Source organism: Hemitrygon akajei, chromosome 7 (genome assembly GCF_048418815.1).
Source record: "Hemitrygon akajei chromosome 7, sHemAka1.3, whole genome shotgun sequence".
Taxonomy (NCBI): Eukaryota; Metazoa; Chordata; class Chondrichthyes; order Myliobatiformes; family Dasyatidae; genus Hemitrygon; species Hemitrygon akajei.
Window position 1 is genome coordinate 26,019,196 of NC_133130.1, and position 22,718 is coordinate 26,041,913.

Below are 22,718 nucleotides of genomic sequence, written 5' to 3' on the forward strand. Positions count from 1 at the left end.
ATTTTTCCTCCTTTCAATGATTTTTCCATGTTTTTCCTTCAGGAATTCTACATGTTAATCTTGAAAGGTAAACATCAATGAAGTCCATGCAGGTGTTATTTTTAGTTACTTGACTCACAATGAAAACAGCTTTTCACTCTCTCTCTCTCTTCTCCAAACCTTTCATTATTTAGAACCACGTGGACATACAGGGCCAAAGGGCTTGTTTCTGTGCTGTACGATTCAACGACTATGACCTCGCCTCTGTCACATCTCTTCTCACTTTCTCTGCTCCGAAGAAAACAGAAGAAGTAGAAGCAGAAGCAGGCCAATCAGGCAATTAAGCTTTGTCGACCATCCTATAAAATCGTGGCTAATCAAATCTTCATCTCAGCATCATTTTCACATCTCTCTCAAAGCCTTTCACTCCCTTGAAATGCCTGTCAGTCTCCACGATTAATATTTATAATAACTCTATCCCTGCAACTCTGAGGCAGAGCATTCTAAAGATTCATGATCATCAAACAGAAGAAAATCCTCCTTATTTTCAACTTAAACGGATAACCCCTTCTTCAGAAGCAATGCTCATTAGTTTTGAATATGCCCCACTAGAATAAGTATCCCCTGAGCACACACTTCGTCAATCCCTCTCAAATTTTAAAGATTATCACTCCTCTGCACTTAACCTCCAGAGAACCATAACCTTGTCATGGTTTGAAGGCTTTCATGCCTTAATGACACAGAGAGCTACACTGGCTGGAGTCAAGGCTTTATGCTTTGGGTTACCCATACCAGACAGGTCAAAGAGTTGAGGCCAGACTAAGAGCAGCCCATCAGCCCTCCAAGTTCAGTGGCCCCGCTCAGGGCTAAAACCTCTGACTCATTAAACTAGTCAGAAGCTGCAGAAGGTTGTAAATCTAGTCAGTTCCATCTTGGGCACTAGCCTACAAATTACCCAGGACACCTTTAGGGAGTGGTCTCTCAGAAAGGCAGCGTTGTTTATTAAGGACCTCCAGCACCCAGGGCATGCCCTTTTCTCATTGTTACCATCAGGTAGGAGGTACAGAAGCCTGAAGGCACACACTCAGCGATTCAGGAATAGCTTCTTCCCCTCTGCTATCTGATTCCTAAATGGACATTGAATCCTTGAACACCACCTAACTTTTTTTTTAAATTATACAGTTTTTCCATTTTTGTACATTTTAAAAAATCTATTCAATACATGTAATTGATTTACTTGTTTATTTATTATTTTATTTATTATTTTCTCTCTCTGCTAGATAATGTATTGCATTGAACAGCTGCTGCTAAGTTAACAAATTTCACGTCACATGCCGGTGATAGTAATCCTGATTCTGATTCTGACTAAACTGTTTCTACAGAAACAGCAAAGAATAATCCTTCTACATCCGTGATGGAGGACCTTCATTGCTGCCCGAAATGCCAACAAGCAAAATGAACAGCAGGTAAGTTCCACACTTAAATAAGTATACATTTAACATGCCTATCTCCCTTCATCCTAGGAAACTCTCGTTATCGCCTTCAAAGGAAGTATATTCTTGCATAAGTATTCCATAAACTTCTGGTGCAGTCTTACCAGAGTCCTGTAAAGTTGCTTAAACCTTTCCTACTTTTATAATCCAAAGCCCACACAATAAAGGCCAACATACAGTACCTCTAGACTTCATGATAACTTGCTGCTCCTGCATGTTAATTTTTTTTTTTGACAAGAATACCGACATCCATTTGCACTGCAATATTTCATTACCTCTCTGTATTTAAATAGTAACTTGTCTTTCTTTGTATTCTTCCTTTCAAAGTTTGTAACTCACATTTCTCCATATTATACCTATCTGGTCACTTCCAGCCCAGTAACCTATCTATGTCCCTTTGCAGGCTCTCTATATCTACCTCACACCTTGATTACCCACCTAACTCTCTATCATCAACAAACATGGTTACATGCACTCAGTCCATACGTCCAGGTATCAACATAGATCGTAATTAGTTGAGACTACAGTACTGGTCTTGTGGCATCCCACTAATTACTGACTGCAAATCCAAAATTGAAACAGTTTGTGGTCATTGTCAAAGAACAAAGTGGCATAAGGACAGACTTTATTGAAGGCGTGAAAGATCAGCAACTAGAATTCCTGATCAATTGAATCCTTGAAATCCAGATAAGAAGCCTACTGGTTCCTCCTTTTCTACCTTGTTCCACCTTAGATCCACAAATACTGGTTGCTCTGTGTTCCTAGAGCTAAGGATATAAGAACTGGTTATGCAGCCTTTTGCTCTTACCCACCAAAAATCTGGAATGAATACACTATCGACTACAATACACAAGTTAGTACTATGGGACATTTCAAAATTCTTCTAAAAATGTTTTAATTTGGCCTACTTATAGGATTACTTAATGCCTATAGATATTGCTTCTATTTATATAATTGGGTATATTCAATTACATTGTATTGCTTGCCTTTACTTATGATTTTTAACTTTGTTTTGTATTTTTATGACTAAAATGATTTATCTTTACAATCCATGTAAAACACTTTGAGCCTACATCTTAATGTATGAAAGGTGTGATATTAATTATTATTATTATCTTTAAAGCACTTGAGCAAATTTGTCAAACACTATTTTCCTTTCATAAAGTCATGTTGACTCGGTTTGATTGTCTAATAGTTTTCTAAATATCCTACTATTATCTCCTTAATACTGGATTGCAACATTTTCTTAATAACAGATATTAGGCTTAGTGATTATAGTTTCATATTTTCTATCTCCTTTTCTTCATAATAAATGGTTTTATGTTTGTGGTTTCCAATCCTCCAGCACTCCTTCCCCTTAGCCACTTCAAATGTGAAACATTTCTTGGACATTCTTAACCGTCTTCTACTGTGAAGACCACTACAAAAGAATGATTTAGGATCTCTGGTGATTCATTTTTTTCCTCATTATTAACTCGCCAGACATTCCAGCCTTTCCCCATAACACAAAAAAATCCTCCTATCCTGGAACTAATCTGAAGAATGCTTTCAAGATTTTTGCATCCTTCCTAAGTTACAATAACCAGTGGACACTATGGTCCATTTGTAACTGAATTAATGTTTTTTCCCCAAAGGTTTATCCTTCTTGCTTTTAATTTATGAAACCCGACCCTATAAGCTTTTCTTAGCTACTTTCTCAACCTGCTCTAAGCCTTCACATAATTACACACAAATGGATTTTCTGTTCCTTTATAATGGCACTTATTACATTATAATAATAATAATAATTATTATTATTATGTGTCATGTCATATAACATGGGCAATCATGGTCTTATCCACGACCATGATCTTGGCATATTTTTCTACTGAAGTGGTTTGCCATTGCCTTCTTCTGGGCAGTGTCTTTACAAGATGGGTGATACCAACCATTATCAATACTCTTCAGAGATTGCCTGGTGTCAGTGGTCGCACAAACAGGGCTTGTGAAATGCACCAGCTGCTCACATGACCATCTACCACTTGCTCCCATTGCTTCACATGACCCTGACTGGGAGGGTCTAAATTGGTGTTTCAACACCTCCTTTGGTAGAGACATATCTCCACCCACCACCTGATCTATTACTTCCCACCTTTAATATCTCTATCTTTCCCTTTCAGGGTTCTTTTGAAGACCCTGACCAGGAGTTACACACTAACTACGGTTCTTTGCGGGAATGGGACCCACTCTCGGGATTTCACGACTGGCCGTTATTCAGCACGCCAAGGGCTCGGCCTTAGTTTCGCTCGCCTTCGGAGGGTCAAGATCTTATGGCTCTGGAGATGGGTGGATCGAAGGTCGGTGTCCGGGCAGATCCAGGCAGATGAAAGATCTAAGGCTGTGTGCCCAGAGAACCAAGATCTTTGGGCACAGAACTTGGAAAAAGTGACGCAATGGACTTTTAACATCGTAAACCAGTGAGTTGTTTGTTATATCTCCCCTCTCGCTGTGAAACGAAGATGAGAGAGAGAGAGAGAGAGAGAGAGAGAGAGAGAGAGAGAGAGAGAGAGAGAGAGAGAGAGAGAGAGAGAGATCGATCGCCTGTGGTATGTCGAATGCCAGGTGAACGATGGAGTACTGCATGTCTTTGTCTTTACTGTTGCTTAGCGCACGCTTGAGTTGTCAGTGGCGAATGTCGATGCTTGTTTTTGCCGGTGGGGGAAGGGGGGAATCGTTGCTTGCTGCCGCTTACACGGGGGGGGGTGACTTTGGGGTTCTAACATTTATCTGTCATTCATTCTTTGGGGGCACTCCTCTGTTTTCGTGGATGGTTGCAAAGAAAAAGCATTTCAGGATGTATATTGTATACATTTCTCTAACATTAAATGAACCTTCCAAACCTTTGAAACCTTTCTTTACGGAATCAGAGTGAACCAGCAGCAGCGGTACTAACCTGCTTTAATGCTTCACGCAGCACTTTTTTCTCTGAAAGTGACTACATTTGGATACTGTGGGTTTCAGACAAGCCAGGAGAAATAAATTTTGGTCATCAATATTAAACAAGTATCTTCACTTTAATATTCTGGATTCACTGACACTAAAAGACATGGGTAATAGGATAACCTGTAATAGGATGGGCCCACTTACAGGCTTTATGCAGCAAAAGTAAACCCCACTTCACAAAGAACATTTGTGAATCCCTCCCTTCTCCCCATGACTCTACTGCCAGTCCAATCAATAAGGAAACAGCAAACAAGGACACCAAATTAAGAATGTTGTGCAGCAAACCCCACAGTTAACAGTTCTCCGGGAAATATCTGTTCAAAGGCAAGATTTATTCAGCTTTTGAGTCAGCCTTGGCACAACCTTGAGTTAAAACCCTCAAATATAATACACACGCAGTGCCCAATTCTTCAGGCAGCCTCCAGGCTTTTTCAAGTGCAAATCTTTTTGCTGAGAGTGAGATTCTTTACCTGAGCCGACTTCGGCTGTAATTATTTGGGTTGCATGAGTTGTCGGGACAATGAAAAGTTAAGAAACAGCTGTATCAGGAATTCAGAATTATTGCTTAATTCAAGCATTCTCCTTGGAAAAATAATGCACAATGTTCACAAAACAGCCAAACAGCTGAGAGGCAGCACCTTCAGTCAAGCCAAGGAGGAAGTACAGTAACGAAGGAGAAATCGACTCGATTAAAAAAGGTTAAGCAGGAAGATATAAAAAATATTCTTGGCACCATTGCTCTTCTATATTGATTAATGTTAAGTATAAAAAGTTACATTTCTACATTTATTAACTGAAGTCAGTTTTTTTTTTCCATATGTTATGATCTCATGGCATTCAATATCTCATGTGGTTAGCAACCTTACTCTCCACAAATCGACGTTTCCCCGGGCCGTTTCCATTAAGCCGCTTTTATCAGAAAGCCACCTATTGGTATTACTCACCCACTCGGAAGTTCTGTGCTGTCAAAGTGTCTGCAGCGTGCCCATTCTCACTTATCAAGGTGGTGGTGTTGCCTTGCTGACAGCTGTTGTGACATTTCCCCTTGGTGCACGTCACTTTGCAGATGGTGGGGGTGAAGACCACTTTGATGCGGCCCGTGTGGTTCCCAACTGCGAGCGGAGACACAACGATGAAGAAAAACAGAGAGATCAGCTCAATATCCATCGGGTGTGCTAGCCAAAAGAGCTATTTGCCAGGGTTCGCGGAGGTAGAAGCGGTTGGAGGTGAGGAGATAGTGGGATGGGTGGGGGGATAAGGATGACTGCTATTTATCTGCAATCTAGAGGTGTCTCTGAAACGGGACTCGGAAGCTCAGCAAACAGAACTCCAACCCAGCTTCTGCAGCAGACGAGATTCTGTAATTACAGAGCTGTGCTTTATTCACCACGGCAGCTTCAGTACACATGCCTGATCGTCAGAAGCAGCAGGCAACGACTGGCTCTGCACCTAAGGTGAATAAGCTGTTGTTTTCACCCGCATCTTGCTCTTGTCGACATTAAGTCATTTGCAACTAAACCCTGGAAATGTTTTAGGCATGCCGCATGTCTGAAAACATCTGTCTCAAGTATCTGGCACTCCTGCCCAAAGCTATCAAGCCCCATGACGCAGCTACTTGGGTCATTTCACAGCCTCTTGGCAAAAGCTCTCCCTCCAGCACCTCGAGTCATACATTCAGACTGAGGCCATTAATTGTCTGCAGGCCAGAAGTGAAAACAGTACTGATTGTTCACGGTGATTCAACATCAAGCTTAAAATTCAACATTACAAATTACTTGTGAGACAGACATTGTACAGCAGCTCCAAGTAAGGGCAAATCCATGCCTTGCTGTAGACTCAAAGAGGTGTACGAGTCAGTTTACGTCTGATCCAAACTGGTCTGGTTTCCCTTCCTTTCTATTGCATTCTAACATACCACCTCACTTAATTTAAACATAACCAATGTTTTTATAACCTACAGGTCAAGCCACCTGGATGGGATTTTCCCCAAGTGAGCGCGAGATCATGATGCTGCAATATCTTCAACCTCTGGACTGTCATCCAATCCGTCCCTGTGTCTCTTCCCATCTGATACTGACACCCCATTCACTAAATTCTCACACAAAAGAAAATCTGCAGATGCAGGAAATCCAAGCAACACACTCAAAATGCCAGAGGAACTCAACAGGCCAGGCAGCATCTATGGAAAAGAGTATAGTCATTGTTTCAGGCCAAGACCCTTCAAGAAGGACTGGAGAAAATCCTCATACATGCTTTGACTACAGCCAGATTTGCCTACTTCAAAGCTTTCCTAGATCCTCCATCTTGTTCTATCGCTCTATACCAGACGGCTTCCAAAAAAATGCTTGTTATGATCTGCCTTACACCTGTGTACCCATTGTTCCCAAGCTTACCAGCCTACGTTGGCCTCTGGTGAGCTCAAACCTCCATTAATATTTTTTCAGTGCCATTGTTAACCAAACCATCAGCAGGCTCTGGAATTCCCTGTCAGTACCTCCAGTTGAACTCTGTCTTTTTGTGCGTTTTCCCCCTAGCCATCAGTCTGTGGTTTTGTATTGCCATGTGCTCCTGTCCCCGCTCCTGCTCTGCTCCGGCCCCTGTATCACTGAGTACTCCGTCTCTCATCTGCTTCTCATTATTACCTGTTGCCAGATTGTGCCAATGAGTTTTCCTGAGCCTTTCCAGCATTTGCATCTGAACTCTGTCTGTCTGAATATCGACTCTGCCTGTTTCTCGATTCTGGTTTTTGGATTTCTCTGGATTTTCTGATCTCTGCCTGAACTTTGATGCCAACTTTGTTTGCACCTCGGGATTATACTCTGTCCGTCTGAATATCAACTCTGCGTGTTTTCCGATTCTGGTTTTTGGATTTCTCTGGATTTTCTGATCTCTGCCTGAACTTTGACACCAACTCCATTTGCACCTTGGGATTTGTTACTCAATTAATATCACAGTGTGCTCTGTACTGGGTCTGCAATTGGATCCCTGCTCCAGAGGCCTGACATTCCCTTAATCTCCCCTGTCTCCTTTAAAACTGCTTATAATCTACCCTTTAATTAAGCACTTATCGTCTCTAATATCCTCTTGTGTCTCAATGGCATTTTTTTATTTGATAACACCAATGAAGCAGCCTTGAACATTCTTGCTAGTTTAGAGTGCTGTGTACAAATGAAATTTTCCATTCTTCTTCCAAGATATCTTTATAACAACCATGAAGCCGGAGGAAATGCTTCACCATATCTCTGCCTTTCACTTACTTACCTTTCCCTGCGGTCACTTGTCCTGACTTTTCTCTCAGTGCAAAGCAGAAAATGCCTGACTAACCTGCCAGAGCACAAGTGGCTCTGTGAATAGATGCATATCAGTGGATATCCCAGGTAATCGTTCATGGTGAGTTGAAAGCATACAGTTCCAAAAGATTGTTACTGGAGTGTGTTAGGCTTAATGGAACACACTAGAGCAGAGGTTCCCAACCTGGGGTCCAAAGATCCCTTGGTCCATGGTACAAAGAAAAGATTGGGAACCCCTGTCCTAGCGACTGGTCATTTAATACATTGGCAACAAATTTCTCATGGCGTAGTGGAATTGGATCACAGAATTGGTTATTTCCAGTAAATAGTAAAGCCAAGGTCTATTTCACAAGCAGGAATCTCTCTGAAATATCCACTAGAAAGGTGGGAGACTGAAACTTGGGTCCTATCACAGAAAGACGAATTTATCTACACTGAAAGAGTTGCTAACCCCACCGAGCATAGTCTGTCTGACATCGCGGTACTCTCTATGCTCACAACTAACCAGACGTCTTGCAGCTCTACTTTGAGGTTGCTCCTGAAAACTAATTTTGCACCTCACTTGCATATTGTAGGTAACTTTGCAGTACGTGTCCTTACAGTTTATACCTGATCCATTAGTTTTTTTTTTTAAATGGCCTACGTTTATATAATGTTTTCACCCCCCTTCAGCAAATCCCAAGACCTTTCTGGCAAAAGACACACTTTCAGTCTGTAGCCAGTCTTTTGAGGGAGCAAATTTGTACACAGCAAGGTCCCCACAAAAGAGTATAATCAAAATCAGATTTTTTTTTTAATCACTGGCTTGTATGAGGTGAATTTTGTTGTTATTGATGCAACCCTTGAAATTGACCAGAAAATCAGTTTTAATAATGGTGATTGAGGGATAACTGCTACCCAGGAGACTTGTGAAGACTTCCTAACCCTTCATCAAATCAGAACCACTGGATCTTTTGTGTGTAAAAGAGTCCTCCCCCAGAAGACTCTACCTCCAACAGTGCAGCATTTCCTTAGCTGGTGTGTCAGGCTAGAGTGTTAAAAATATATATTTTAGTTCAAATTGTGAGTCTCAGATCAGAGTAGTCACCAAATTTGGAATGTTATCAAGGATTCCAGCAAGTTTCTACAGATGGACCATGGAAAGCGTTCCAACTGGCTGCACCATCATCTCGTATGCACTGAATTGGAAAAAGCTTTAGAGAATTATAAACTCAGCCAGCTGCATTACAGGCACCAGACTCCCCACTATCGAGGACATCTTCAAAAGGCGATGTCTCAAGATGGTGGCATCCAACATTAAGGACCCTCAACCTCCAGGACATGCCCTCTTCTCGTTACTACCATCAGGGAGGAGCTACAGGAGCCTGAACACTCACACACAACATTTTAGAAATAGCTTCTTCCCCTCTGCCATCAGATTTCTGAACCGTCCATGATGATTATCCACTTTTTCACTATTTATTTATTTGTAACAAATTTCACGACGTATGCCAGTGATAATAAACCTGATTGTAATTCCATTTCTGAGATTAAATAGCAAATACTTGTCATTAATGCATAAGCACAAAACATATACTATTCACACAAAGGGCAAAGATTCAGAAGCATAACTTACAAAACCAGCAATTTCCACAGTGAATTTTTTTACACTCATTGTGGAATCTGGGTTTCACCAACAAAGTCACCGTGTGCTGCTCATCTCTATTACCTCTTAATGCATCAAAATGTCCCCAAGATATCTCACATGGCGAGATCATCAAAATCTTCATCAAACATAATCACAGAGATGGAACAAGCAGAACGCCAGCCTCCCAACACCGGCAACTTCCCGTGCTGCCTATATGGTGTCTGCATGCTCTCCTTTATGGGCTCCCTCTCGTTTCCTCTCACATCCCAAAAAACGTGGGTTGCTAGGTTAAACGGCCACTGTAGAATCTGGGAGGCGTTAATGGGAATGGGGGAGGAATCACATAGGGTTAGTGTAATGGGCTGGTTGACTGGCAATCAGCCATGGTGGTCTGAAGGACCTGTTTTCATGCAGTACAACTGTATCATTCCATCAGTGTCTTAAAGAGGAACAAGTGAGTTTTGCAGAAGAAACTTTCGACCTTAGGATCCTGATAACTGATGGCAGGGTCACCAATAGTAGAGCAATTTAACATGGGGGTGACTAAAGGGCAAGAATGCAGTGATGTAAGAGGGCTGCAGGACTGAAAGAAACTACAGAGACCAGAAAGGTTGTAAACTATGAACACACAGGCGACAATTTTTACATCAGTGGGTTGCCCCCATAGACCGGCAAAAACAGGAGGTAATAGGTGAATGAGACTTGATGCAAATTAGGATATGGACTGTCAGAGCCATGTATCCTTTGCTGTGCATTCCTCTTGTATGTTATGATAACGAGTCACATCAGTAGGAGTGCGGTAAAGGTTTCTTATTCATGCTTAGTTTGTAGCTTGGGGCCAGCAGAGGTCAGATCTTTGCTGACCACTGAGATGCCGCTCAATAATTCTTAATTGTATGCTTGCTAATTGCTAATAAAGGATTGAATTAAGGAATTCAACTCTTTGGAGCAATCATTCGAGCTGCGGGTGGGTTACAAAAGTACAACTCCTCTATACAGCCGCAGCAATTTCCTTTGTTTGATTTTGCGTTAACTTTTCACTGAAAATGGGTAGTAAGTAAGGAGAATATTGGGAGTCATCAATTCTTAAAACCATAAAAGCTTAGGTCGCAGATGAACTGAAACTGGGGCAGGGAAATCTGATGTTGTACAGGCTAATCAGGTTGGCTGGCTAACGTGGCTGGAAAGGACGTCCTTGGCTGTGAGGTGTTTTGGGACAAATGGAGGGAGGAAACCACATTATCTTCTTCTGCTTCCCTGTACTTGAAAAAGGAACAAGCGCAGCAAACAATTTCAGTGCAAAATATTTTTTGTTAAATTGCCAACACACTTCGCTCTGTGATACACATTTTGTAAAACAATTTTTATAACTGTAGTAAAGCTGGAAATCTGGAATATTAGGCTGAAATATCAATAATGTATTTTGGTGTTGTGCATTCTTTGCACTTTTATCTCACAAAGTCAGCACTCTTTGAAATAGGATTCATTTTTCAGCTCACAGATTGTGGACTTTTTCATCATTTTCTGACTTGGACAATTTAGCTAAAACTGATAAACAGGTGAACAGAGCTGAACATGATTCAAATCCTTGCAGGAGAGCACAGTTGGGGGGGGGAGGAGGAGAAGTGAAAACTGCAAACAAGTTATCTATAACATGGCATTAACATCGACATAAGACCATAAGACTTAGGAGCAGAATTCAGCCATTTCACCCATCAAGTCTGCCCTGCTATTCAATGGTGGCTGATCTTTTCCCTCCTCCTCAACCTCACTCCCTGGCCTTCTCCCCGTAACCTTTGATGCCATGTCCAATTAAGAACCTATCAACCTCTGCCTTAAATACATCCAAAGACTTGGCCTGCACAGCTGCCAGTGATAACAAGTTCCACAAATTCACCACCCTCTGGCTAAAGAAATTTCTCTGCATCTTTGTTTTAAATGGATACCCCTCTATCCTGAGGCTGCGCCCTCACATCCTAGACTCTCCCACGATGGGAAAGATCCTTCTTGCATCTACTCTGTCTAGGCCTCTCGACATTCAAAAGATCCCCCTTAATCCTTCTAAATTCCAGTGAGTACAAACCCATCAAACATTCCTCGTCCATTCCCTTTCATTCCCAGAGTTACTCCTGTGAACCACCTCTGGATCTCTCCAATGCCAGCACATCTTTTCTTAGATAAGGAGCCCAAAACTGTTCACAATGCTCAAGGTGAGGCTTCACCAGTGCCTTATAAAGCCTCAGCATCATATCTCTGCTCTCGTATTCAAGACCTCTTGAAATGAATGCTAACATGGCCTTTGCCTTCCTCACCACCTGCAAGTTAACCTTTAGGGTGTTCTGCACATGACTCACAAGTCCCTTTGCATCTCAGATTTTTGAACGTTCTCCCCATTTAGCACATTTATTTCTACTACCAAAGTGCATGACCATTTATTTTCCAACATTGTATTTCATTTGCTTTTCTTTTGCCCATTCCCCTAATCTAAGTCCTTCTGCATCCGACCTGTTTCCTCAACACTACCTGCCCCTCCACCAATCTTTGTAACATTTGGAAACCTGGCAACAAAGCCATCTATTCAAGTCATTGACACACAGCATAAAAAGAAGCGGTTCCAACACTGACCCCTTCAGAACAGCACTAGTCACTGGCAGCCAACCAGAAAAGGATCATTTTATTCCCACTCACTCCCTCCTACCAATCAGCCAATGCTCTAACTATGCCAGTAACTTTCCTGTAATACCATGGGCTCTTAATTTGGTAAGCAGTCTCGTGTGTGGGAACTTGTCAAAGGCCTTCTTAAAGTCCAAAAATACAACGTCCACCCCATCCTCTTTATCTACCCTATTTGTAATCTCCTTGAAGAATTCCAACAAGTCCATCAGGCAGGGTTTTCCCTGAAGGAAACCATGCTGGCTTATTCTATCTTGCCCTGTGTCACCAAGTACTCCATAACCTCATCCTTAACAACTGACTCCAACATCTTCCCAACCACTGAGTCTAACTGGTCCATAATTTCCTTTCTGCTGCCTTCCTCCTTTCTTAAAGAGTGGAGTGACATTTGCAATTTTCCACTCCTCTGGCACCATGCCAGTGTCCAATGATTTTTGAAATATCATTACTAATGTCTCCACATTCTCTACTGCTACCTCTTTCAGAAACCTAGGGTGCAGTTCATCTGGTCCGGGTGACTTATGTACTCTTAGGTCTTTCAGCTTTTTGAGCACTTTCTCCCTGTAACAGTAACTGCACTCACTTCTCTTCCTTCACACACTAGAACATCTGACACACTGCTAGTGTCTTCCACAGTGAAACTGATGCAAAACCACTTGCTAGGCTTGCCAGGCCTTTTCAGAGAGTAGTAGAGAGACAATAAATATTTGTTCCTGAGTCACATACAGTCCCGATACGGAGGAGTAGATCTCCCATCAGGAAAACAATTTATGACAGAGGTGCAATTTTTAACAACAGTCCGGATGTCACATGGTCATTAATTACTGTTGCTAGCTTCTTACTCCACGCATCTGAATTCTCCAGTGCCTTTGTGGGAGTTAAACTCCTTCATCCAAAACAGGATGAAGTCGAAGCCTCTTGAGCTTTAACTTGACCATTGTGCTGGCCTAACAGGAGGCCAGCTAAAATCCACCATCAAAGCTTGAGAACGGGAACAGATCCATTATAACTTACGCACTAAACTCTGTTTGAAGTTGGCTTAATGAGACAAATGGGCTCCGAGAGTTCTTGCTAAGATGGGTGGAATGCTTTGCTTTCTGATTTCCCTGACTACCAACGACAGTTTGGATCACAACAGACACATGGTTCCATGAACATACAACAAGGATGTAACGGCTGAGTTCCAATAACCACCCAAGACTCCAAAGACTAAAGAGTTACGTAGAAAAAATATTGGTTGGCTCAGATGAATTGAAAAGCTGCAGTCGAATCAAGGGAATCAGATGAAGTCACAGGCAACCAAATTGGAGACTAAGCAATTTATAATCTTTGAACCCATAATTAGTTCACAGCTCCATATCTTACGTTTTGCCAACTGTCACACTTAACAAATATACAATAATACACTTGAGTGGGAGTTCCATATTCCACTTTGAAGATGTGCTTTCATTGGCAGTTGTTGAGAGTATATACTATTGTACTTGTTCGTAGTGACAGTCACTTTTTTTCTTTATAAAGAAAATTGTTTGAAGAATTCTATAGAAATGTAGTGAAGTGTATATTGCCCGGCTGCATCACAGACTGGTATAGAAACACCTGTGTCCTTGATTGGAAAATCCTACAAAAAGTATTGGATACGGCCCAGTCCATCACGGATAAAGCCCTCCCCACCTTTGAGCACATCCACATGGAGCACTGTCGCAGGAAAGCAGCATCCATCAGCAAGGACCCCCCACAATCCAGGCCATGCTCTCTTCTCGCTGCTGCCATCAGGAAGAAGCTACAGCAGCCTCAGGACTCACATCACCAGGCTCAGCAAGTTATTACCTCTCAACCATCAGGGTCTTGAACTAAGGGGAATAGCTTCACTTCATCATTGAAATGAACCCACAACCCATGGTCTCACTTTCAAGGATTTTTTTTTTTCTTTTTGTATTTGCATGATTTGCTGTCTTTGACAATGACAATGACCCCCATCCACTCCATAATGTACTGGTTAGGCACAGGAGTACATTCAGCCAGAGACTCATTCCACTGAGATGTGACACTGAGCGTCACAGGAAGTCATTCCTGCCTGTGGCCGTCAAACTTTACAACTCCTCCCTCGGAGTGTCAGACACCCTGAGCCAATAGGCTGGTCCTGGACTTATTTCCACTTGGCATGATTAACTTATTATTATTTAATTATTTATGGTTTTATATTGCTATATTTCTACACTATTCTTGGTTGGTGTGGCTGTAATGAAACCCAATTTCCCTCGGGATCAATAAAGTATGACTATCTGTCTGTCTTTGCACACTGGTTAAAAGTCCAAGTTAGAAACATAGAAAAAGTTGATGTGGCCTTTCATTAATTTTATTTTGGTTGTTATTCTATAATGAATTTATTGAGTATGCCCACAAGGAAATGAATCTCAGGGATGTATATAGTGACATATATGTGTGTAGACCCCCATTAGTCTCAATAGACCATGGATTTGCGCCTTGGAAAGTTTCCAGGGTGCAAGCCTGGGCAGGGTTTTTTTTAATGGGAGACCGGCTGTTGCCCAAGCTGCAAGTCTCCCCTCTACACACCACTGATGTTGTTCAAGGGAAGGGCATTAGGACCCGTACAGCTTGGCACCAGTGTCATCGCAGAGCAATGTGTTGTTAAGTGCCTTGCTCAAGGACACACACGCAGCCTCAGCCAAGGCTTGAACTAGCGACCTTCAGATCACTAGATGAACACCTTAACCACTTTGCCACGTGCCAACACACATATATGTACTTTGATAATAAACTTACTTTGAACTTGACTAACTATAGTATTACGAAAACTTGGGTTTGGGTAACTAGGATTGTAATTTAAATTTGTGATTCAAGTTACATTGTAAACCACAAGAAGAGAATTTGTATGATTCATAATGATCATCCCAAACCCAAACCCAAGGACTGAAATTCAGGCAGAGAGGTTTAAACCTGAAGGCCAGTGACTGGTGATGTTTCCAGGGAGTCAGTGCTAGGCTCATTGCTAATTGTCATCTACAGCAAAGACCTGGATTAGAATGTACAAGACACGACTGGCAAGTTTGCACTAAAATACATCATGTCACTGCCATGGATGGATGGATGGATGGATGGATGGATGGATGGATGGATGGATGGATGGATGGATGGATGGATGGATGGATGGATGGATGGATGGATGGATGGATGGATGGATGGATGGATGGATGGATGGATGGATGGATGGATGGATGGATGGATGGATGGATGGATGGATGGATGGATGGATGGATGGATGGATACTTTATTCATCCCCATGGGGAAATTCAACTTTTTTCCAATGTCCCATACACTTGTTGTAGCAAAACTAATTACATACAATACTTAACTCAGTAAAAAATATGATATGCATCTAAATCACTATCTCAAAAAGCATTAATAATAGCTTTTAAAAAGTTCTTAAGTCCTGGCGGTAGAATTGTAAAGCCTAATGGCATTGGGGAGTATTGACCTCTTCATCCTGTCTGAGGAGCATTGCATCGATAGTAACCTGTCGCTGAAACTGCTTCTCTGTCTCTGGATGGTGCTATGTAGAGGATGTTCAGAGTTATCCATAATTGACCGTAGCCTACTCAGCACCCTTCGCTCAGCTACCGATGTTAAACTCTCCAGTACTTTGCCCACGACAGAGCCCGCCTTCCTTACCAGCTTATTAAGACGTGAGGCGTCCCTCTTCTTAATGCTTCCTCCCCAACACGCCACCACAAAGAAGAGGGCGCTCTCCACAACTGACCTATAGAACATCTTCAGCATCTCACTACAGACATTGAATGACGCCAACCTTCTTAGGAAGTACAGTCGACTCTGTGCCTTCCTGCACAAGGCATCTGTGTTGGCAGTCCAGTCTAGCTTCTCGATTTAGGATTTAATAGGATTTACAGAGAGAGCCTGATCAGCTGGGGAAGTGGGTCAAGGGATTGGTAGAAGCAGGTATAATTGCAACATTTAGAAGATATTTGGGCAAATTTATTGACAGGAAAAAAAATTAGAGGGATATGGGCCAAAAAGTAGCTAATGGGCACAGCTTCAACAGGAATTTTTGTTGGCATGGAGCAGCTGGGCCAAAAGGCATGTTCTCTGATCTATTATCTTCAACTCTCTATATCTGAGTGTGAATCTTGCTCTCATGCAAAAACAACACAACTTTCCCATTACATAAGGGTCACCAATTGCAACAAGATAGTGGCCATGTTATGATATTTTTTTGTTTGAGAATTTCCTTGGCTTTTTTAAAAAAATATAGCTCATTGAAACCTTTTTGAACTCAATAAGAAAATAGCACTCCAACATCGCAGCATTCTCTCCACACAGCGACAAAATCTCAGCATGACTTAAGTCTCTGGATATCATCTTGAATCCAAAGATTCAGGGGCAGCGATACTATCCAGGGTGGTAATTGAATGACACAGCAAGTCACCCTCTTCAACAATGAACTGAACTGGGCAATGTGGGCAAACACTGCCAACAGCTGAACACGGATGACCATGAATCGAGGCCTTGTAGGAAGGAGTATATGTGAAATATAAATGACTAATAACACAAAGACATTATCATGTTACTGCATGCTAGTTTATAATAAGGTAATCAAATCAAGGGAATCAGAGATGATAATTATTTAGCACCACCACAAAACTGGTTCAAAGCTCATCTCCTAACGCATTACACAAGAGATGGAAATGGATTGGTGATTTAAAAAAATTAAAAGTTCAAAGTACAAAGTAAATTTATTATCAAAGTACATATATGTCACCATATACAAACCTGAGATTTATTTTCTTGCGGGCATACACAGTAAATACAAGAAACACAATAGAATCAATGAAAGGCTGCACCTAAAAGGACGGACAAACAACCAATGTGTACAAATGACAACAAACTGTACAAATACAAAAAAAAATAAGCAATAAATTTTGCAAACGTAAGATGGAAAGTCCTTGAAAGTGAGTCCATAGGTTGTAAGAACATTTCAGTGGTGGGGCAAGTGAAGTTGAGTGAAGTTATTCCCTCTAGTCCAAGAGCCTGATAGTTAGTTTGAAAGCAATTGCAGAGCATTGGATAGTAATCAATACCTTAGTGGGAATGACTGTGTCAAAGCAGACAGGAAAGTTTAGTTACTCAAATTATTTCTAATCAAATCTAATACATAATTTTTGCTATTTTAGTTCTTTGTTACTTGAGGCTAGTCCCAAGACTTGACGGGGATTTGATTTTGAGTGACTGCGCAAATAAAACATCAATGGAAATAAATATCACCAAGGAGGAAAATAGCTTCACCCCTCTCCCTCATGTCTTCTATCATTTCGGATTTCCCCCTCCCCCTTTCAAATCTCTTACTATCTTTTCTTTCAGTTAGTCCTGACGAAGGGTCTCGGCCCGAAACGTCGACCGTACTTCTTCCTATAGATGCTGCCTGGCCTGCTGCGTTCCACCAGCATTGCTTGAATTTCCAGCATCTGTAGATTTCCTCATGTTTGCAAACAGAATGTCTACTGCCCTGGACTCATCAACTGTCTTGGTCACCTCATCGAAAAGAAACTCCATCAAATTCATGATTTTGCACACACAGAACCAAATGGACTATCTCTAATCAGTGCTTATCTTCCCAAATACAAATACATCCTATCGCTCAGAATCCTTTCCAGCAACTTTATCACCACTGATGCAAGGTTTATCAGTCTATATTCTCTGCTTTATTCTTGCCACTTTCTTAAATAAAGGCACAGCATTATCTATACTCGATTTTTGGTACCTCACCATGGGTAATGAAGATATAACATTCTCGGACTCTCCTAATCATGTACGAGGGATGTATCTACCTTGATATTGTTGGGGTTAATTTGTGTCGGGGTTAATTAGTGTTGGGGTTAATTCGAGACTGCCATTACAGGTCAGGAGTGGCTCACGTAACACATAATGTTAGGAGGCCGGAATGCGAGGGAGGGGGGAGCGAAACTGGGGACCCCGCTACACCGATACTATTAGTGTCACGCGATTCAGTAAACAAAAGAAACAGGTAACTCGTGAGCATATGGCTGCGGGCCAATAAGATGGACACAAGTGCCCGATATTACCTAATATGTAGCGGGGTTGTGCTGGGGGGAAAAGGGGTATAAATAAGAGCAGATTGTAAGGGGAAAACAGAACGCCTTCTCCAGCGACTCCGTGGATTCGCTGTGCCAGTTACGAATTCTGCAATAAAGCCACGTTTTGCTATATTCCGGTGTTAGTTGTCTCTCTTCCTAAAAGAACACAGGGCAGAATTTCAAGCCCAACATTTGGTGACCCCGACGTGGGGAGGGAGAGACAACACAGGCTGGCGGGTCCGACGGCAGACAACTTGCGGCCGCAAGCTCGACTAAGGTCAGGAAGTGCCTGTTATATCAAAGACTTCCACTAGGTAGTTAAATCACTGAGTTAGATCTTGTCTGCTGACGGACCCTCACCAACCCCAAATTACCCTGGGAGAGATCATTCCCGGTGCAGAATCGTGACTGGTAAGTACTAACTCTTATCTGTTTTTAGGAAGATTCTCCGCCCGTGGAAAAGTCTTCTGAGTGAGGGTACCCGCCGCCCACGATGGGCATAAAAGTCTCAGGAGTGAGGAGAATTAAGTCGCGGGACACCGTAGTACACAGGGATACTGACGGCGCCTACCTTAGACTGGTTGTTAAGAGGAGAAATCTCCCACGCGAAGGTCAGGTTTTGAAAGGCGACCGTCCCACATTTGATCCTCTCTGTGTACTAGGGAGCCATGGAGCACTTCAATTTCGAGTTACCGAAACTCAGACATTTGTGTGTTGAGTAACAGAGTATATGAGAGTTTTTAGAAATATGGTAAAATTGATAACTGTGCGAGTTCAATAAACTAACAGTGAGCAGCCGCAGGGGTCGGACACCATCAAGGTAGGAGTGGAAGTGTTCCTCCGAGGCCCGGGGAAGCTCACCTGGAACGGAAAACGGTGGCATGGTCCATACCCTGTCGCCGAGGTCTCCAACAGGGCATTAAAAGGTAAGAAGGGAGGGGGACAATAACTGGCATCATTTTCTACTGCTCCAGGACAAAGAAAGGAAGACCGATTGATCCCGATTCCGACATAGAGGAGGAGGAAGCCGAGGAAGATGACGCCATGGAAAACCCTGATATGGGTAGGAGTAATGCTCCTAGGTAAGGCGCCGATGGCCGAAGCGGGAAGGGGAGGAGATGCGTGCGGAGCGAACATCATCCTTAATGCGGACCCTCATACAGGTAGGACATTCCAGTTCGACCTGTGCGATGTGATCAACTGTTGGGGCGACAAGAAAGCCTGGACTGGGTATAATGTCTACATGTGTCCATTCACCTTGGGAAACCCGAACCCATGGGTAAAGGAGTGTAGCGCATGGATAAATGTATGGTGGTGGACAGGCCCAGACCAGTCCTGGCTGGATAATAGGCCAAACAATCGAGGGTCCTCCAAACCCTACTATGAGTTTAAGAGGAAGGTGAGCCTTTACAGGGGCTCTGTTTGGGGAAGAAAGCAGGGAGTGAACCCGTTAATCCTGACACTCAAGGAAGAAATACACAACCCTTTTAGTATGAAGGGATGGTCGTCACAGACCTGCTCCACTCGTCGCGGGTCAGAGGTCAGGGAGCATGGGGCGGGGGGCGTGCTCTATCTGATCATAAGGGCGGACGTGACAGGCCGAGATCCATGGGGAATTATCCGGATCAATCTGGGAACCCACACAGACCCAGGATTGGGTCCCACAGCCAGCCCTGTTCTGGTAAAGAGTTCGGACACGAATAAGATAACTCCCCGGGAGTATATTGCAATTGAGACAGGGTACGTGGAAGCAAACGCCTGGGTTGACCGAGTGGTCCAATACACCACCCAGGCAGCGATAGGGGACTGCTGGGTATGTGCTACGGGGAAACCCACACTCCTCATGAGTCCCAGCCCCTTCGAGGAAGGAAATGACACCTTCCGTTGCGCCCTCGAACTCGTGTCACTAACCAACCCCTCTGCCGGGTGTAAGTCCTGGGAAACCTATTTCCCCATGGCCCCGGCCAATGTGACCCCACCAGCCTTTAGGGTGGACCCGATCAGGAACATCACTTGCGTTACTAACCTGTCCCCGTCGGATCAGCCCTACAGAGTGGGCAACCTACCTGACAGTGCGTGTTCTACCTGGATCAGTCTTACTGGCACCGAAAACGCCACCATGCTGACTGTCAGCAGAGCGGACCTCTGGTGGTACTGTGGGAAACGGGTCCTATATAATTGGCTACCTGTAAACTGGGAGGGGACCTGCACCCTGATCACTCTAAATGTACCTCTTTTCATTGCGGCAAAGAATCCAGGGGACTACACCCTCAACCCAATCCCTGATGAAATCGGGAGGTGGTATAGGAACAAGAGGGCGCTCACTGAAAGGGGGGAAAGGAACCCCGATGGGATATGGATCGATGCTATCGGTTAGGCTAGAAACATCCCGGACGAATATAAACTGGCAGACGAGGTAGCTGCAGGCTTTGAGAGCTTTCCACTTTTTTCAGCCATATTCCCAATCACGACCAATAAAAATGTCAACCGGATCAACTATAATGTTCAGAGGCTGGCTAATCTAACCAGGGACATCGCGGAAGCTGTCCACGAGCAGCTATCACAGACGTCCCTAATGACCCTGCAGAACAGAATTGCCATAGATATGATCTTAGCAGAGAAGGGCGGAGTGTGCGCCCTGTTTGGTGACATGTGCTGTATGACCATAGCGAACAATACAGGCCCGGACGGATCACTAACCAAGGGCTTGACTAAATTGCGATCCCTGGCCAATGAGCTAAAGCAACAATCAGGAGTCAATAACCCAGTGCTGAATTGGTTGAAACGTACGTTTGGGGAATGGGGGGTCCTACTTGGACAGTTGGCACTGGGACTGTCTATTTCAATTGCTATCTTTATCACGTGTGGTTGTTGTTGCGGGACTATAGATCGAGCCTTGACCGGAAAGGATGGAACTCCACCGGCGTACCAGGCACCCTTGTTCCCGGTGGAAGGGGAGGACACGGCCCTCCCGGAAAGCGGACGCGCTATGGGAGGACACGGACTGAAATGGACCATGGCAAGGGGGGGATTGTGAATTTGTTATTGAATAAGTTTTCTGAAATGTTGCATGCTACTTGTAAAAATTGCGGATGTTTAGGGAACCCCTACCCATATTTTGTGACCCTAGGTCGGACAAATCAGGATAAGCAAATAGGGAGGACACGCCAAAGAGTGCCGGGGGACGCTCACCTCTCTGCCTGATCCCGGCAGCCGCGGAAAAGATTGTAAGGGATGTGGGGATGTGGCCTCTGGGAGGCCAAGGGAGGGAGTGTTGGGGTTAATTTGTGTCGGGGTTAATTAGTGTTGGGGTTAATTCGAGACTGCCATTACAGGTCAGGAGTGGCTCACGTAACACATAATGTTAGGAGGCCGGAATGCGAGGGAGGGGGGAGCGAAACTGGGGACCCCGCTACACCGATACTATTAGTGTCACGCGATTCAGTAAACAAAAGAAACAGGTAACTCGTGAGCATATGGCTGCGGGCCAATAAGATGGACACAAGTGCCCGATATTACCTAATATGTAGCGGGGTTGTGCTGGGGGGAAAAGGGGTATAAATAAGAGCAGATTGTAAGGGGAAAACAGAACGCCTTCTCCAGCGACTCCGTGGATTCGCTGTGCCAGTTACGAATTCTGCAATAAAGCCACGTTTTGCTATATTCCGGTGTTAGTTGTCTCTCTTCCTAAAAGAACACAGGGCAGAATTTCAAGCCCAACAATATGCTTCAAGACCTCCAGAAGTCCTCCCATGTAATATTAATGTGATCTATCATCTCAATGTTCCCTCCCCCAAACTCACTAGCTTCCATGCCCTTTTCAATGATAAATACAGACCTAGCCCTTTCACTCTTTATCTGCTCAAGAATCTTTTAGTATATTAGTTAATCTTTCAGCTAGGGGTATTTCACAGCACAGTATGCCCTCATTTCATTCTTCTGTAGCACATATTGCCTGCACAAGGGTCCATTTTGGGGATTGAGACACAGCCCTCCCCACCTAGTACATTTACATGGAGCAATTCCAAAAGAAGGTAGCATCCGTCATCAAAGACCCCACCCTCTTCTTGCTACCACCGTTGGGCAGGAAACCCCATACCACCAGGTTCAGGAGCAATTATCACCCTACAATGATCAGGCTCCTGAACCAGAGTGAATAATTTCATTCGTCACTACTCTGAAATGAATCTACAATGTATGGACTCATTTTCAAGGAATATTTACAATGCATGTCATCAGTATAATCTGTTATTATTCGCACAGTTTGTCTTCTTTTACACATTGGCTGTTTCTTGATCCTGTAATGCCTTCAAAATAATGATTTTCAAGGTAGCATATTATAACAGACACATACTTTGGTAATAAATTTATCCTGAACTTTGAACTTTAAACCAATTCTAATAATATATCAAAAACTACATCTCACAAAAAGAGACATTTAACTTTTTTGTGAATACAAGGTATTTTCTACTGAAATTAATTCATGTATTAGTATGCAAATGACTTGAAACTTTACTAAATTATGCATAAAAGCTGATTCAACAAT

The 22,718-nt window shown here is 43.1% G+C and overlaps 2 protein-coding genes across 6 annotated transcripts in view; one reads left to right on the plus strand and one right to left on the minus strand.

Moving 5' to 3' along the window:
* Window positions 1–22,718, minus strand: part of ltbp1 (latent transforming growth factor beta binding protein 1) — a 417,603-nt gene that overhangs the window by 297,742 nt on the left and 97,143 nt on the right. For all 4 annotated transcript variants that reach the window (XM_073050519.1, XM_073050520.1, XM_073050518.1 and 1 more), the window contains exon 5: window positions 5,399–5,566. In XM_073050519.1, the coding sequence (XP_072906620.1) occupies window positions 5,399–5,566 (168 nt within the window). The remainder of the gene's footprint in view (window positions 1–5,398; window positions 5,567–22,718) is intronic.
* LOC140730300 (uncharacterized) lies at window positions 18,174–21,548 on the plus strand. 2 transcript variants are annotated; one of them, XM_073050522.1, is made up of 2 exons: window positions 18,174–19,098; window positions 19,147–21,548. In XM_073050522.1, the coding sequence occupies exon 2, from the start codon at window positions 19,209–19,211 to the stop codon at window positions 20,547–20,549; it is 1,341 nt and encodes a 446-aa protein (XP_072906623.1). In that variant the 5' UTR covers window positions 18,174–19,098; window positions 19,147–19,208; the 3' UTR covers window positions 20,550–21,548. The 2 variants fall into 2 exon arrangements, with proteins under 2 accessions (XP_072906623.1, XP_072906624.1); XM_073050523.1 differs by having other exon boundaries at window positions 18,174–18,583.

Bases quoted from the DNA above. Each gene is read 5' to 3' on its own strand.
- LOC140730300 (XM_073050522.1), top strand. From the start codon at position 19,209: ATGACGCCATGGAAAACCCTGATATGGGTAGGAGTAATGCTCCTAGGT.